At 35.4% G+C, this 16,029-nt stretch overlaps 2 protein-coding genes and 1 long non-coding RNA gene across 4 annotated transcripts; 2 read left to right on the top strand and 1 right to left on the bottom strand.

Annotated features, from left to right (window-relative positions):
• Positions 1-1,155: 1,155 nt before the first annotated feature.
• Positions 1,156-5,316, top strand: LOC125580650. The gene is made up of 3 exons (XR_007318381.1): positions 1,156-3,373; positions 3,444-3,497; positions 3,586-5,316. It is a non-coding gene; the product is annotated as an uncharacterized LOC125580650 (long non-coding RNA).
• A 2,077-nt stretch (positions 5,317-7,393) lies between these two features.
• On the top strand, positions 7,394-8,903 carry LOC106423268 (protein phosphatase 1 regulatory subunit 12C-like). 2 transcript variants are annotated; one of them, XM_013864053.3, is made up of 2 exons: positions 7,394-7,643; positions 8,093-8,903. In XM_013864053.3, the coding sequence occupies exons 1-2, from the start codon at positions 7,498-7,500 to the stop codon at positions 8,700-8,702; spliced, it is 756 nt and encodes a 251-aa protein (XP_013719507.1). In that variant the 5' UTR covers positions 7,394-7,497; the 3' UTR covers positions 8,703-8,903. The 2 variants fall into 2 exon arrangements, with proteins under 2 accessions (XP_013719507.1, XP_013719506.1); XM_013864052.3 differs by having other exon boundaries at positions 7,428-7,643; positions 8,087-8,903.
• On the bottom strand, positions 8,827-10,439 carry LOC106423267. The gene is made up of 5 exons (XM_013864051.3): positions 10,035-10,439; positions 9,751-9,881; positions 9,527-9,652; positions 9,313-9,440; positions 8,827-9,212 (listed from the first exon to the last, which is right to left on the bottom strand). The coding sequence occupies exons 1-5, from the start codon at positions 10,237-10,239 to the stop codon at positions 8,915-8,917; spliced, it is 888 nt and encodes a 295-aa protein (XP_013719505.1). The 5' UTR covers positions 10,240-10,439; the 3' UTR covers positions 8,827-8,914.
• Positions 10,440-16,029: the final 5,590 nt, after the last annotated feature.

Raw genomic sequence — 16,029 nt, 5'->3', positions numbered from 1 at the left:
AAATCGAGTTGTATACCCTTTTTCCTCATCCCCTTATTATTAAAAAGGAAAGCAAAAAAAAAAAAGTAACCTCAAAATGGTAATATATTTACAGGTTTGCCATTATGGCGACGTGTCAGATAGATAGAGCTTCTCAGACCCCTTTGGAAAACAGCCACACTCACCCTAACAATTTACTATTATCGCCATTGGACAGACATTTGATATTTGCATCTCTCGACTATAAAGCTCATTTAGTCAATGCTGTGTATAATTCATATAACATTAGTTGATAATGTTCTTCTATAGTAATTTGGAATAATCGCTGACCAAGTTGAACTCTATTACACATATCATCTACTATCACCTTTGTGCTTAATCAAACTATGTCCGTTTGATATCCTCTGTTTCATGCTCATCAGTTTCTATGATCATCTCCAAGGATTTAAAACACAAAAAGTAAAATACGCTTATTAGAATATAATCATAAACAAATATATGAACAGTTTAATTTGCTGGAAATGTTATACATTTACATATATGGAAATTATGATTTTAAATTTTTGGAGTTTTATTGTATTCTAAATATTCTTTGTAAAATTGGAGAAACCTCTTTTTTTAATATTCAAATGTTATTATGATCATAAATTCAAAGGTACAAAAAAATGATTTAATTTTAACATGTTTTCCGTGGCCAGTCTTTATTTTTTGAATAAAATAAAACTCCAAAAATTTAAAATCATAATTTTGACAAATGTTCATGTATAATATTTACTTCATCTCATCAATTCAAAATCGTAAATTGGAAGATTATGATCTTTCAAATAGTATCAAGCAAATAAGATTTAGGATACAAATGAGTGCTGTTTTTGTAATATGGTGATCTCAAACGTGAATTAAGGTATTTCTTTTGGTCAATATCATATTGTATATGGAAATACTGGATTGCAATCACGCATAATTTTGAATTTATGTAATAAGTGCTGATTGCCGTGAATAATATTATTTTCAAAGTCAAGGATATCACAAACGGAATCCTTGATTTGCAAGTTTAATAATAACCTAAAATAGTCTTCTGTGGTATCTATTAACTTCCAAAAACAAAACATTTCAATATATTTTAACTTGAAAATTGCCAATTAGTTTGATCAAGAATATATTTTGGGTAATATCGCATTTATGCGGAAAAAAAGAAACTTATATAAATATGGAAGATGGGATTGCTTCAACGATATCGTCTTCTCTCTATTTCTTAAGCTCTAATTTTCTGTGACTATCGAGTCTAATGGCAGGTTTGGACTTTGTTAGCGATTTGAAGCCGTTCAAGTCGATGTGGAAAATTCGTGTTAAGGTGATTCGTCTTTGGAAGCAGTATACTTGTGCTCTGGGAGAAACAATGGAAATGGTGTTAGCTGATTCAAAAGTAAGCACGCTGTTGACAACATATATATTTGATCATTTTGAAACTCTTCTTATGTTGCTAATTTATCTTGCAGGGCGATATGATCCATGCTACTGTGAAGAAAGAATTGGTCAGCCAGTTCGTGACCTTAATCAGTCAAGGTGAATCGAAGTTGATGGTGAATTTCATCGTCACAATGGCTGCTGGATCTTATCGCCCCACAAAGCACCCTTACCGAATTGTGTTCCTCCCGACGACTCGACTAAGAATGTGTGATGCTTTGCCTTCAAACTTGACTGGTTTAGACCCGGTCAAGTTTGAGTCTATTAAGGATGGTAGTCAGAACACGGACTGCTTGGTTGGTGAGTCTTACATCATTCATTACGTTTGTATTTGCTAGATGACGTTTTGGTTTAAACTTTGATTTTGTGTTTTTCCCTTATTGCAGATGTTATCGGACATATTGTTGAGGTTTCCCATGTGGAAGTTATTTCTGTGAATGGAAAAGATACCCAGAAGCTGTCACTGGAATTAAGGAACCAAGAGTAAGACATTTTAATTTGTCCATTGTTTTGTTGTCTTTTGCGTGAAAAGGGTTCAATTTATTCTCAAATTTTTGTTGTCTAGGACGTTGAGGAATTTTGGGTATTAGCTTAAAGATCTGTTTTAATATTTTTGCAGTGATGATCGTCTGCCGATGGTGCTATGGGGTAAATTTGCAACAGATGTCAATGATGCTATCCAGCTAAGAGGTGAACATAAGATCATCGTAGTGTTGCGTTTCGGCAAAATAAAAGTCTGGAAAGGTAAATCAAAACCTTTGTACAATATCATATTTTATTTATATCATCTCTTCATTATTAAGTCAAGTAACTATAATTATTGGTGACTTTGGTTTCATTCTTTAGATGAACGTTCCATCTCGAATGCATACAATGTTTCCGATGTTGCTTTGAATCCTAATTTGGAGGAGGTTCAACCGTTTATTGAATTGTAAGTATAAATTTGCAAATCAAGGATTCCCATCATGTTCGTCTTAAATCGAAAATCATAGAGTTTGTACTATCAATATGGAAAAAGGAGTGAAATGTTTATATAATGATGTAGGTTACCTAAGGATGATATGGCCTTGGCCATTGTTGACCCTAAGCCTCTTGCATTAACTAATGGTGTTTCTGACAAGGATGATTTCTTTATCCATACCCCACGGAAAAGCATTGCTGATGTGAAGGCTTCAAGACAGGTATGCATTTTTTAGATATTGGATATCTTTACACTTTAGAAAACCACAGTTTATGAAATCATATCGTTTATGTATCAGGTGGAGAAGTGCGTTGTTATGTGCACTATTGTCGGGATTGATTCAGACATGGGGTGGTTCTATCTGAGCTGCAAGGTGTGTTCAAAAAAAGTGCTCACAGTGCCAAGCGAGTCTGAGGATGATGGACTCGATGTGTTCAAGCACAATTACTTTTGTGTGAAATGCAATCAGCACGACCCCCGACTTATTCCTAGGTTACTAATATGAAATTTTGAATATTATACTTGATTTATTTATTAGAATTACTTTAGTTTTAAGTAAGTTAAACTTTTATGTCCCAGGTATAAGTTGCATGTGGTTGTACTCGATCATACAAGCGACACTAAGTTCCTACTGTTTGATAACCTAGCACAGAAGCTCTTACATCAGCCTTGCATTGAGCTTACTGGACCCATAACCGATGAGGTTATTATATAATCTCTTAAAACAGTTATAGTAAAACCTAGATTTTTCTTATAAGTATATGAATTGTCTTTTCTTTTTCGGTGTAGGAGGTTCAAGAACCGTATCTTTTGCCGGCTGCTATCAACAATTTGGTTGGTAAAACCTTTCTCTTCAAGATACAGATCGAGCGGGAAAACTATCTGTACAAGCATGAAACCTACAAGGTGTTGAAGATTATCACTAACACTGATATGATTTCTCAGTTTGACCTGACTCAATCCCCAACGGTTAGTAATGTTCAATATCAATTTGTTTTATAATTGATGATTTACTAAATAGAAAAGTCATGAATGACAGGGAAGTGAAACTTTCAAAGCTATTGATAACAGTATTGTTTCTGATGCACCAGAGGTAATTTATATCATCAGAATCAGTGAATATTTTTGAAAGTTAAAGTAATAGATATCTAATATATATGGTTGTAATTTCGTAATATTAGGGTTCGATGATGTTGCGTGGCTGTTCATCTCAGCAGTCTGACTCAACGAGTCTAACTCCAGCTAAAAGAATTGGGGCACCGGTTATCAATCTGGATGAAACATTTGACCAGACTTCTGTTACGCGCACTAATTGTCCAGTGAAGATCAAGAAGGAGAAGAAAGATAAAAGTGGCTAAAGCGGTTTATTTGAATTTTAAGAGAGTAGAGGTTTTGTTTTCTTCAAGAACTTGCATGTTTTTCAGATTTTTTTTGGGTTTTCTGTTTTGTGCGTAATTTGTTGCATTTTTAGTAATTGGGATTTTTTTCCCAGATTGCGTGTTGTCTACCTTTATTTAATATATGTACCCTCTACTCTCATTTTAATTATGTTTCAACCTCTTTTTATGTTTTTCTACATATGCAACTAATATTCCTTCCGTGAGTAGTTTGATTTTGATCAAACTTAAAGTTTCAAATAACACAGCATAAACTCGGTTGCTTTAAGAGTTGAGAAAATGTGGTTCTTTTTGTTACCTTGCAAACCTGGATCCGTGTAAATTTTTTATATATTTTGTCAATTGTCTAGATTCTCCTACTTTATTACTAACATAGTTTCTAATACAAATCAATGATGGTGAATTCATGCTAAGGGTATTTTTTAAAAATTTAGTAGATTGTTCAACCTACTAGGATATTATACCCTTATTTGTAACTGTGAATTTAAAGTTATAAACTGTAAATAAAATTTGAGATAAATGTTCTGTGTCTTACCTTTTCGCGAGATATGAACAATGAGTTATCTGTTCTCCCATATAATCATTTGGAACGTTCCATGGACTTTATAGTCTTCCTGACATTTTTAATATCAAGCACATGATTAAGTTTTATTTATTACAATTGTGTACGATTTTTTTGCAATACAGTTATAATATTTGGTGAAAATTCATTATGTTAAAATCATATTACCTTTGAGTTCATTTAAATAGCAAGGGATTAATGTCATCTGGAAGGAACAATGAATTATGTTAAAGTCATATTACCTTATCAGCTATATTAAACTCATAAGTTAGAGAACTGCGGATAATTTAGAAAAATTAGTCTTACACTCAAAGACATTTAATGTGTCCATCAGAGTGAAATAAGGATTCAAAGCAATCAAATATTCTATGTGATTTTATTCCCAAATCTGTACTAGAGTGCGCATAATTAGTAAATAAACTGAACGTAATAAAGGAGCCTATCGAAATTGATGAACAAAACTAAATATGTGGAAGAAGTCCATAGAACTGTAATGCAGCATTTCACCTAAGAACATTTGAGATGAATAAGAACAGTCGACCCCCGAGAAAAAGAGAACACAGTACAGATGAACATCAAGTATCAAAAAAGCAGAGACAAGGTTCTCTATCTTACTTTTAATACAAACTAATCTGTTATTATGGTTAAAATCCTATTTACATGTCTAACTTATTTTGATCAACATTCATCTTCTTAAACGGTATGGAAGAGAGCAAGATGAATGTAAACACAGTGATTCCGGTCTGTAATACTCAGGGTGCTATTTTAGCTGACATTACAAATGTCGTGGCTAACGACGCCAAAAACGCCAGAACTGAAAGGAGATTACGATTGCAACAAAAGCGTAAATTTCCATTTACAGATGACACTCCTACTGTTAATCCCATGGTGGGGCAATCAGATTCAACCGTTCAAGTTTTAGTCAAACCAATAGGTATAGATCCGAAACGTATTGGTATCAATATGGGAAAACCAAGCCAAGGTAACTTTAAAATTGATCAGTTTGAAATCACTTATTTTACTATTGTCCATGCCTGCTTATTGTCCTATTGTTCTATGCAAGTTGACATTCGATTGAGTTCAGTCCCGAAGACATCATTTCGTATGAGAAACAAGTGTCCTAAGCTCAGCGGAGAAAGTTCCCACATTATATTTATGCCTACTGAAGAAAAGAATCATTGATGAGCTGAGCTGGTTACGATCTAAGATTTAATGCTGTCGTTTAATTATGTTTTGTTGCTTTGAATTATGGTTTTTTGCTTTCATATTTGGTGTTTCTACTTATGTTATCTTTGAATTTTAAACGTGAATTTATAATATATTTTTCCGTGATTTAATATATTAATCACAAAAAACGATCCAAACTGCTAACAGCTGAAAAATTTAACGATTCAATGACTCTAACTATCCTTATGTAAACTGCCATGGACTGGATGTAAAATCATTGCAAGTGGACACATATCAAAACTGGGTAAATCATTGGAGATATGATATTACTTTCTAAATAGAGAGATAGATAAAGCAATTTGAAAAAAATTAAACATTATCCATGCTAGAACCTGAATAATTCCAACAGTTGGGATTGTAACCTTCAATCAATCCAGCTTCACGGATCAGAGTTTTGCAAGATGGTGATACTTCGATTTGACCTCCGCCTTCGGTTTAGATAGAAGCCAAAAAAAAAAATTTATTAGATGTTTCAATGAACAGAACGACAATGTCATTGAAGAATCTGAAAAACTAATTATACAAGGGGATATAAACGATATGAAATTATCTGGACGATCTACTGCCAATTGCAATTCATGAGGTACCAAACCCTAACCCCCTTCCACCCCGCCTTCCCCTTTCGCCATCGTCACCGCCTATTTCTCTGTCCATTTATTTTTTGCGTTGGTAATTAAGCAAAAAAATATTACAAAATTGCAATTTTTAATTCAGTAACAATTGGGCTTATAATTTTGTCACAAAAGCTCAATATAAATCTTTTTTAAAGCCCCGAAATATTGATGTGTTTACCCGCTGGGTTTCTATTTATTCGTTATAAATATTGTGGAAAATTAAAAATTAAGCAGCGTGTTATTTTCTTGGATACCCTTTATTACGCAATTTGATTTTTTTTTAAAGAATACTAATTTTTCTTTTTGATTTTAGACAAGTATACAATAAGGCCCAACAACATTAAATTATTCTATACATCAAAATCCACCAAATATAAACAAACAATTTTAAGAATTAATGTCTACTACATAAAGTCGACTTTATTTCATTTCTATAATAATATATGCTTTTATAGAATATATATAGTTCACTTTAAATAATACAAACCATTCAAAATACAGTTTTATAATTTTAATACATCATATCTATAGATCATTTTAATACCAACCTCACCCCGCGCAGGGCGCGGATCCAATCCTAATTTAATTGTATTTGTGTTGCCGAAAATTATGTATGCGGATATATTAGTACAAACCATAGACTATATATCTCTTTGTCTATTAAAACTGTTTGATTTATATAAGTTATAGATTGTGTATAAATGAGTAAGTTAGCATATGAATGTTTTCACAATTTCTTGAAACAAATGAGGTAAAAACCGGCAAAAATACAGTGACATGTGATATAGATGAAGCCAATGTTTGAACAAGCAAGAATCTCGAGATGAGCCCTAACTGCCATAGCATAGAACAATCAGCAAATACATCTCGGAGAAGATAACTTCCATTATCAACCATGATAAAAACGAAGATGTAGAATTTAGTGGAATACGATAAAAAAAAAAAATCAAAAACGGCACAAAATTTATATTTATTTTTCTCTCAAAATTAGCTATTAAACCGGAAGAAAATGAAGAAAAGGCTAGGAAAACTATAATGTCAACATCAGTGATATATTCTTAATTTTCCTCTCAAAATTGGCTATTACGCCAATTAGTCCTTTGTTTTACTACTTTTTCGTTTATTTGCATCTGTGAAATATCTTTAATGTTTAGAAAGTCGTGTAAAATGGGCTTAATTGGGTAAGCCCAATCTTATACTCGATTAAACCCGGCCCGTTTGTATTTCACCCGGACCGCAATAGCTCTCACTGGTACGAATCGAAGAGCTGAACAGAGAAACAGAGAAGACGACATGGCAGGCGGAAGCGGCGGCGGAAAATCAGGAGCATCGGCGGATCTTCACTCCGCGGCGAGATCCGGTGATTTAGCGGCAGTTCAGTTAATCATCAGCTCTAATCCTTTGGCCGTCAATTCGAGGGATAAGCATTCTCGGACTCCGTATCCTTTTTCTTCTCGCAAAATCACTCAGTCTTCGATTTTATAGTGTTCGATCATGAAAGTTATCTTCTCCGAGATGTATTTGCTGATTGTTGTTTGCTATGACCTTAGTTAGGGGCCTCATCTATGATTCATTCAACATTTGATTGTGGCGTGTATAGCTTGTTTTGAATCTCGAGCCTTGCTTTGGTTGTTAAGACTCAAGAATGGCCAAGTTTCAAGCAATTTTTTTCATAGATTATAGCTAAAAGAAAGGTTATATAGCCTTAGTTAAGGCTCATCTCGAGCTTCTTGGTTGTGCCATAGGTCCTTCATGTTTGATTTGGTTTTTAAGGGAATGGTTAAGTTTTAAACATTTTTGTTCATAGATTATAGCTAAGAGCAAGGATAGATTTTTTCCACCGTATATGTTTCTTTGTCCTTAACATTGTGATCTCGTGGAGAAATAGACTACACTTAGCAGCATGGGCAGGCCACAGCGAGGTAGTGAGCTACTTATGCAAGAACAAAGCCGATGTTGGTGCTGCAGCAGTGGACGATATGGGTGCTATCCACTTTGCTTCCCAAAAGGGACACTTGGAAGTTGTGAGGACTCTTCTCTCCGCTGGGGTTTCACTGAAGTCCATCACTCGCAAGGGACTTACACCTCTTCACTACGCTGCTCAAGGTTCTCACTTGGACCTCGTTAAGTACCTGGTTAAGAAAGGAGCTAATGTCGGAGCCACAACAAAGGCCGGGAAGAATCCTGCGGATGTTGCGGGTAACCCTGAAACCCAAACCTTCCTTGAAGAATGTGAAGAGCAAGCGAGGAAAGATAAGGTGAAGAACAGTCAGAAAAAGACAGAGGAAGTGAAACCAGAGAGTTGTGATGTTGAAGGAGGTGATAAGGGTTTGAAAAGAAAGGATTCTGAAGATGTTAACGAGGAGGGAGAGAGAGAAGAAACTTCTTCCAAAGCGAAAAAGCCAAAAGTTGTTCTTCGTCATCTTCAGGAGAGTGATGACACAGAAGCTGACCAAGAAGAAGAAACTGAGGAACCAACCAATGGAACTTCAACTTGAAATGAGTAGTAACATCCATCATATGATATAATTCAGAGATTTCACCAGTTTGTTTATGTGATTCGTATAAGTTTGTAGAAGAATCCACCAGTTTCTTTTAGCTGTTTAATCAAAACAATCCTCAGATTCTAAAGCTGTTCTCTGCATTGCTTACTTTTCGCTGTAAATGATTTTAAGATTACATCACACAACTCTTTTACATGTGTTTTCTTCTAAGCCTTTGGGAAAATAATTTTTAAGTACTGCGTAGCCATCCATCCGAGAATGTAGAAGTACGCAATGACCAAACACGCACGCTTCACTTGTACGAAGAGGTTCACCTTAGAAAGCTTGCTCTTAACCGAACAACAAGCTCGAGGGAACCAAGACTTTGCATTGCTTAAGATCCGTACGACCAAGACTGTGATTATGGAGGTTGAGAAGCCAGATACAATGCCAGCGATCACATCGTATCTCCAGTACTTTGGTCTTCCTTTTCCATTAAACCAGGACTGTAATAACTTAGACAGCCTGGAGAAGAAATAACAAATGGAAAGATGATCAATCCGGTCGAATAACAATGCCAATACAAGACACACTAGTACTAATGAAAGAAACCATATGAACTTACAAGACAGCGTATTGTTTAAAAATGTCGGTGAAAGAGAGATCATTTGCTTGGCAACCGAAAAAGCCGTCCTGATAAAGCTTGATTTTTGGAATCCCTATTGCGTACCAGCAATCGTAAGTCTCGTTCACCTGAAGATACACAAAAAGTAGATTCATAATAAGCAAATGAACTTAATAACTTGTTCTAAGAATCTTGATGAGTTAAAAGAACCTGCCTTGAAGTTATCTTTGGTAAGCAAAGCAGCACCAAAGTTAGGCCTGCACTCAGGGGGAAGGGCTTCATTAGGTGCTTCTGAGAAGGCTAGCCTTGTTTGACCCATTAAGTGATCTTTATATTCTACCTGTGGACGTGAATGGCGTTTACTCATAACCAAAAGACAGTATATGGCTGAATGAATGATATTCATCGAAAAGCAAAATTATACTAGCTAAACGCCACCTTGAAGACAGAAGCCCAATAGTAATCATAGCGACATCTGAACTTATCTCTCTCAAAAGGATGAAACACATGTTGTGCTTTGTTGTTCAAAAGTCCAATGCCGCACACTTTGGAAGACCTAAGATCAACCGCTACATCAAAAGATCAACATCAGTTTCTCTTATCTTCTCATCCATAAAAGCCTTCTCCTTTCTTTTCACTATAAGACTCATCAAGTAAAACCAAGCTAGCCACTTAATGATGGAGCTAAAGAAAGGTCAAAGCTTTAAGTAATAACAACTTACAGCTGGAAAGAATCTTGCAGCGGGAAGCAAGAGAGGCGGAGGAAGTAGAAGAAGAAACCCAGAGTTCACCGAGTATAATCACTAATACTCCTAATATAAACGACAAGACGAAGAAGCTGACGACCGAGAATACTATCACTGTACAGAATCTTAAAGCTAACAAAGAGAAAACCCTCTTTTGCCTCTTCGTATCTTCAGAATCCATTTTAGCTTTATTCTCCGGTGAGTTTACTCGGAACAAAGAAATTCAAGAATCCATATTTTCACGGTGATCGGAAGATCGAGCGTCGGTCACCGGAGATCAAATCTCGAGGAGTTCCGATTATCAGATATTTTCACGGTAATTACCACTTTCTTTTCCCTTTGACTGTCGTTGTGACGATGCAAGTGTGTGCGCGTATGCAACTAAAACTTACAATAAAGATATTTTTGATACGACACGTCGTCACTTTCGTGGATCCCATCTCCTTTTTTAAAAAAAAACATGGATTAAACGAGTGGGCTTCGTATTATATATTGTGTTGGGCCTCCAAATTAAATTGACACACTTATAATTTGGTTTATTTTAAGTCGGACATGGTTGTGGTTTGGTCTGGTCTGGCTTTTCGTTTGGTATCATTAATGAGTAAAACGTTGCGTTTTATTCTTACATCCGATTAGGGCATCAGTGTTGTCCTCTTTACAGAACTCAACCTCGCCTTTTCGGCTTTCACGATCTGCAAAAGTGATGTCGTTATGTCTTCACCTTCCCTGTGGTTCAATGTATTTCTTTTAATTCAGGATTAATTGTTAATCACAGTTAGGATCTTGACGCCTTCCTTTCCTTCCCCGTGAAATCATATATATCAGCGGATTGAGAACGAACCACTGTCTCGCGCACTCAACCTTTGACTCGGTAGATCTTCCCAGATCATTGTTGGTCGCCTGATCCATGTTTCTGACTCGAAAAACATCAAGCAACAAGGTGAATTCATGGGAATCACTCTACTCCTCCAAATCAAGCCTCCATGTCCCATGACTGATATCACGGCAGGTATATTCATATTCTATTGTATCTCTCTCTGGAACGATGCCTTATTCCTTTGTTTCCATATTGATTTATTGTATCTTTCTCTCTGGAATGCTTTCATGATGAGTTTTACTCTCTGAGATTTTTGGTTAACGTTAGAGATTTGTCTTCTTTATTAATTTGACTAAGATAATTCATCCTAATGGATATTACCCTCAGGATTGTCTCTGCATATTTACTTTGAATGTTAAATTTGGCTGGACAACACTCGGATGTCCGCGAGAGCTCGAGTCTCACTGTCAGGAAACATGTATAGGTTCTAAATAGAGATTCATGTGAGTGAATCTTCGTAAATGATAATGAGATCTGGAATTTATAATCTTGGTTTGAATGTTGGTTATGATTGCATGCTCCCAAATATAATATGATTTTTTTTTTTCATTTTTACATGGCAGAACCAACATGATGAAACGGAAGCAAAGTTCTTGAGGAGAAGGCAGCTCTCTAGAAGCTAAATATCAAAAGTTATAGCAGTCTTTCTATACCAAGGTATATAAAGGATCTTTGATTCTGTGGTCACATCATACATAAACTTATAAAAGTTATATCTGTTGCTACTTACTTAGATCAATAGTGTTGTGTGTTTCCACTTCATTTTGTATCGTCCGTGATTATAACTGATACTGATAACACTTAAGAATAGTTCAATAAGACCTCTTTCTATTCTATGATTGTAACTGATATTGATGGTTTCTACTTTTCTAATGTGGTCATAAACAGCGATATGAGATTGTGACCGGTGTGGTTGGAGTTGAAGATTAACCTAAAGAAGTAAAAAGAGCCTGGAGAAGATAAAGTGTTAAGTCCCTTAAATCTTTTTTTTTTTAAGGCCGAAGCTCTAAATCTGCAACATTAAACGCAGAATTCAGTACGAGACAGTTCCATTGTCTAAGTTTCACGATTTGGTTTATTGGAGGTTTTATTTGACTTCACCTGATTTTAAACTGATACAGATACTGGTTCCAGACAGAAGGTTGGACAATGGATGGACATTACAGGTCACTGATATACATGAGGCCTCTCGCAATACGGGGAATGCAGTGGGCATTGTCGCTGCAAAAGGCAATCCTTGATACTCCTAAGATCAACATGATGGCCAGAGTTCACATGTCCCCTATGAGCCGCATATTCTCTCACAACTCCAAAGTTGTAACACACCAAGTATTTTATCTCCTTCCTTATGCTTAATGGAGTTCCTGTGAGGCCATAACTCACTCCCTATGAGTCCCATTGGTATATAGGCGGCATAAGCTAAATAAGGACTTGATATGGAATCTCTTTCCAGAGTAGAGAGTGAAGTTAGGGAGGAATTAGCACAAACACCATGACAACGAGGTTAATATTTCTCCGCCCACTATCTTAGCTCCGACTTCCTGTTTTCTTTTCTATTAAACTTTCTTAAACATTAATACGCCTAATACAAGCTCTTTTGTTTTTCTTTTTCCTTTGTTTTTCTCATAAACAGAGCTCTGAGTTCTTTTTCTCACTTCATGGCAATGAGGCTTACCCACTTTGGTATGTCCGCTTTTGCTTCATTCACTGTGAATGTTTATTTATTGCTTTAAAAGAACTTACATATTTAGGTTTCTTTCTTTCATGTTTAGCGTTTCAAAATTTTCTGCAAGTTGCAATGAAGCCTAAGCTGGAAGCAGTGTTATTTCGATTTCATTAAAGAAGAAGCTGGGCGGCTATTTAGACCATTGCAAACAATCCTCTGGTACTACCTCAAGGACCATAGCTACACTTTGTACAACGCAGAAATCTAGAATTATACATTTTTTTGGTAAACTTATTTATATACATTTGTTTGGGTTTAACTCGAACGTAAGTAATTTACATACATATATAAATATTATTATTGCATCGTTTTAAACAATTTAAAATTCTAATAGTTGTAGGCATTTTAATAATACCATCTCTAAAATAGATCTCCTGAGCTATATAAGCAACTTTGCTTAAAAAAAAACTGTATTAGCAACTATTAAAACTTTAATATTATCCACACAACTTTAACAACAACATTACTACAAAGGTTTACTCCATCGTAGATTTAACAGCTACATGCACAAATGTTTAATTGCCTTTCTTATTTCTTATTCGAAAAATGAAAATGCAGACTGATAGTCAACATTCTTTTTTAACTATTCAATTGTAAAGTGCTTATAAATATCATCAACTCATCGATGATTTCCAAAATTATAATGGTCATGGTATATGCATGATTTACAAGATAAGTTGAACAAACATGCAAGCAATGAATGCATGATTTACGAGATAAGTTGAACAAACATGTGCAAGCAATGAATGAGCTTGCCATAGAATGATTGCTAAACATATCAGTTTACCAAGGAACCCGATATCATTTTTATTTATAGTATTGGGTGGTCGTAGAAATCCAATTCAAAGAAGGGTTGAAGACACAATATAACAAAAGTACGAAACAAAATTTGTTACTCAAGAAAAAAAACAAAGATGTTGCAAACTATTGATTACAGCTTGAAGACACAACTAACAAAGTAACTAATTTTCACCAATACAGCTGAACCCGAACTTAGTTTATCAACCAAAATAACCCAATCGACACATGCATATGATGAAAAATTAGAAAATCTTTTTCCAGCTATACAAAAGACGGCAATATCACCATCAACCGTTCAATTACGTTCTCTTTCAATTGGGCTTATAGCCCCAACGAAGATCCAAACCGTACAATTTTGTTTTTCTAGAAAACATATACAACACCAACTGCAATAAAACATGTATCAGAGTTCATCACTACACCTCAACCCTATTATAATACACAAAATTCACAAACAAAGCATCACATATGAACATATTAAGATAGAGTAACACCAACGTCAACGACCCCGCGCAAGCGCGGGGCTCTCTCTCGTTAATAAAACAAGGGAGTGAGATGAGATGGGACCACTTGGCTTTTATGAGATGTATATTGTGGGTGTGTGTGTGTGTCGGAAGAGAGATAGAATAAAGATAAACTTTACTCCCTCTGTATCATTTTATTTGGTGTCGAAGGTTTTTAAACAAAGATTAAGAAAATACAAAATTTTATGAAGTTTATCTTGGTTACATAAAAGTAACATTAAATAAAATTAGTTTAACCAATAAAAAAAAATATAATCTTTTATAATTGGTCACAACTTTTTAATGATATTAAATTTTATTTAGAATAACGAGAACATCACATAATATGAATCAAAATTAAAATCTCTAAACACTACTTAAAGTGATACAGAGGAAGTATTATTTTTCTTGTATTGTTTGGAAACGTAAAAGGAGAGAGGGAGTTATGATTAATTAACTAGAAGGAGAAATACAACATATTTATACTGAGACAAGTCGGTTCATTTAACCGACATAAAAAAAAGACAAAACTCTATATTTGACACGTGTATTGGTTATAGAGAAAAAACCATTTGGAACATATGACAAGTGTCCGGATGATTAATCACTTTTTATAACACCCCTTGATTATTCATCTTGTATTAACTGGTGCTTCGTTAAAAACTTAGTCATGGAAAAACCTATTGGGACAAAAACCATGACAAAGGAAAAAGAGTACACTGTTGTAATCTCCTCCTGAAAATAGTGGACCTAGCTTCCTCGTTACAGGCCACGCAAATGCCGCATTCCGATACCGTAGACGTGTTTTCGGAATGTTGTAGTCGGAAGAGCTTTGGTGAACAAGTCAGCTGGATTGTTGCATGATCGTACATATTCGATGTCGACATCTTTATTTTTCTCGAGCTCCCTTATGTACGAGAAAAATCTTAGAGGGATGTGCTTTGTTCTGTCGCTCTTGATATAGCCTTCTTTAAGTTGAGCAACACAAGCCGAATTATCTTCAAATATTTTCGTCGGCTCTTTCTCATTGACTATTCCGCTTGCTTCTTGTATGTGTTGACTCATTGATCGAAGACACACACATTCTCGACATGCTTCGTGAAGCGCAATAGTTTCTGCATGATTTGAAGATGTCGCAACCAGAGTTTGTTTCTGGGATCGCCAGGAGATCGCGGTTCCACCAATTGTAAAAACATAGCCGGTTTGCGATTGAGCCTTATGAGGATCTGATAAGTATCCTGCATCTGCAAAACCAACAATACCAAACTCAGGTTTTCTAAAATAAATTAACCCTAAATCAACTGTACCTTGGAGGTAACGGAATACATGCTTTATTCCGTCCCAGTGCCTGCGAGTAGGAGCAGAGCTATATCTTGCTAATAGATTAGTAGCAAAGGCAATATCAGGCCTGGTACAGTTTGCAAGATATAACACCCCACCGATAGCACTAATATAAGGTACTTCAGGACCTAATATTTTCTCGCTATCTTCACAGGGCCTAAAAGGATCTCTCTCAACATCGAGAGTTCTACCAACCATTGGAGTACTCAAAGGAGACGCTTTATCCATATAAAAGCGTTTCAATAATCTTTTCGTATAATTTGATTGATGCACAAATATTCTTTCTCGGAGATGCTCTATCTGGAGCCCAAGACAAAATTTTGTCTTGCCGAGATCTTTCATTTCGAACTCCTCTTTCATATGAGTTCGAGCATCATCAACCTCCTTTTGAGTTCCAATTATGTTCAGGTCATCTACATATACATCAATGATCACAAAGCCAGATGACGATTTCTTTATAAAAACGCACGGACATATCACATTATTCACATATCCTTTACTCAAAGGATATTCACTTAAGCGATTGTACCACATGCGTCCAGATTGCTTTAATCCGTAAAGTGATCGCTGTAATTTGACCGAACAAATCTCCCTCGATTTTTCTTTCAATGCTTCAGGCATTTTCAATCCCTCGGGGAGTTTCATATGTATATCGTTATCCAACGATCCATACAAATATGCAGTCACAACGTCCATGAGATGCATTTCAAGATTTTTAGACGC

Source organism: Brassica napus, chromosome C1, assembly GCF_020379485.1.
Source record: "Brassica napus cultivar Da-Ae chromosome C1, Da-Ae, whole genome shotgun sequence".
NCBI classification, from domain to species: Eukaryota; Viridiplantae; Streptophyta; class Magnoliopsida; order Brassicales; family Brassicaceae; genus Brassica; species Brassica napus.
The sequence above is the reverse complement of the archived record's forward strand: the minus strand, read 5'-3'. Positions and strand labels throughout refer to the sequence as shown.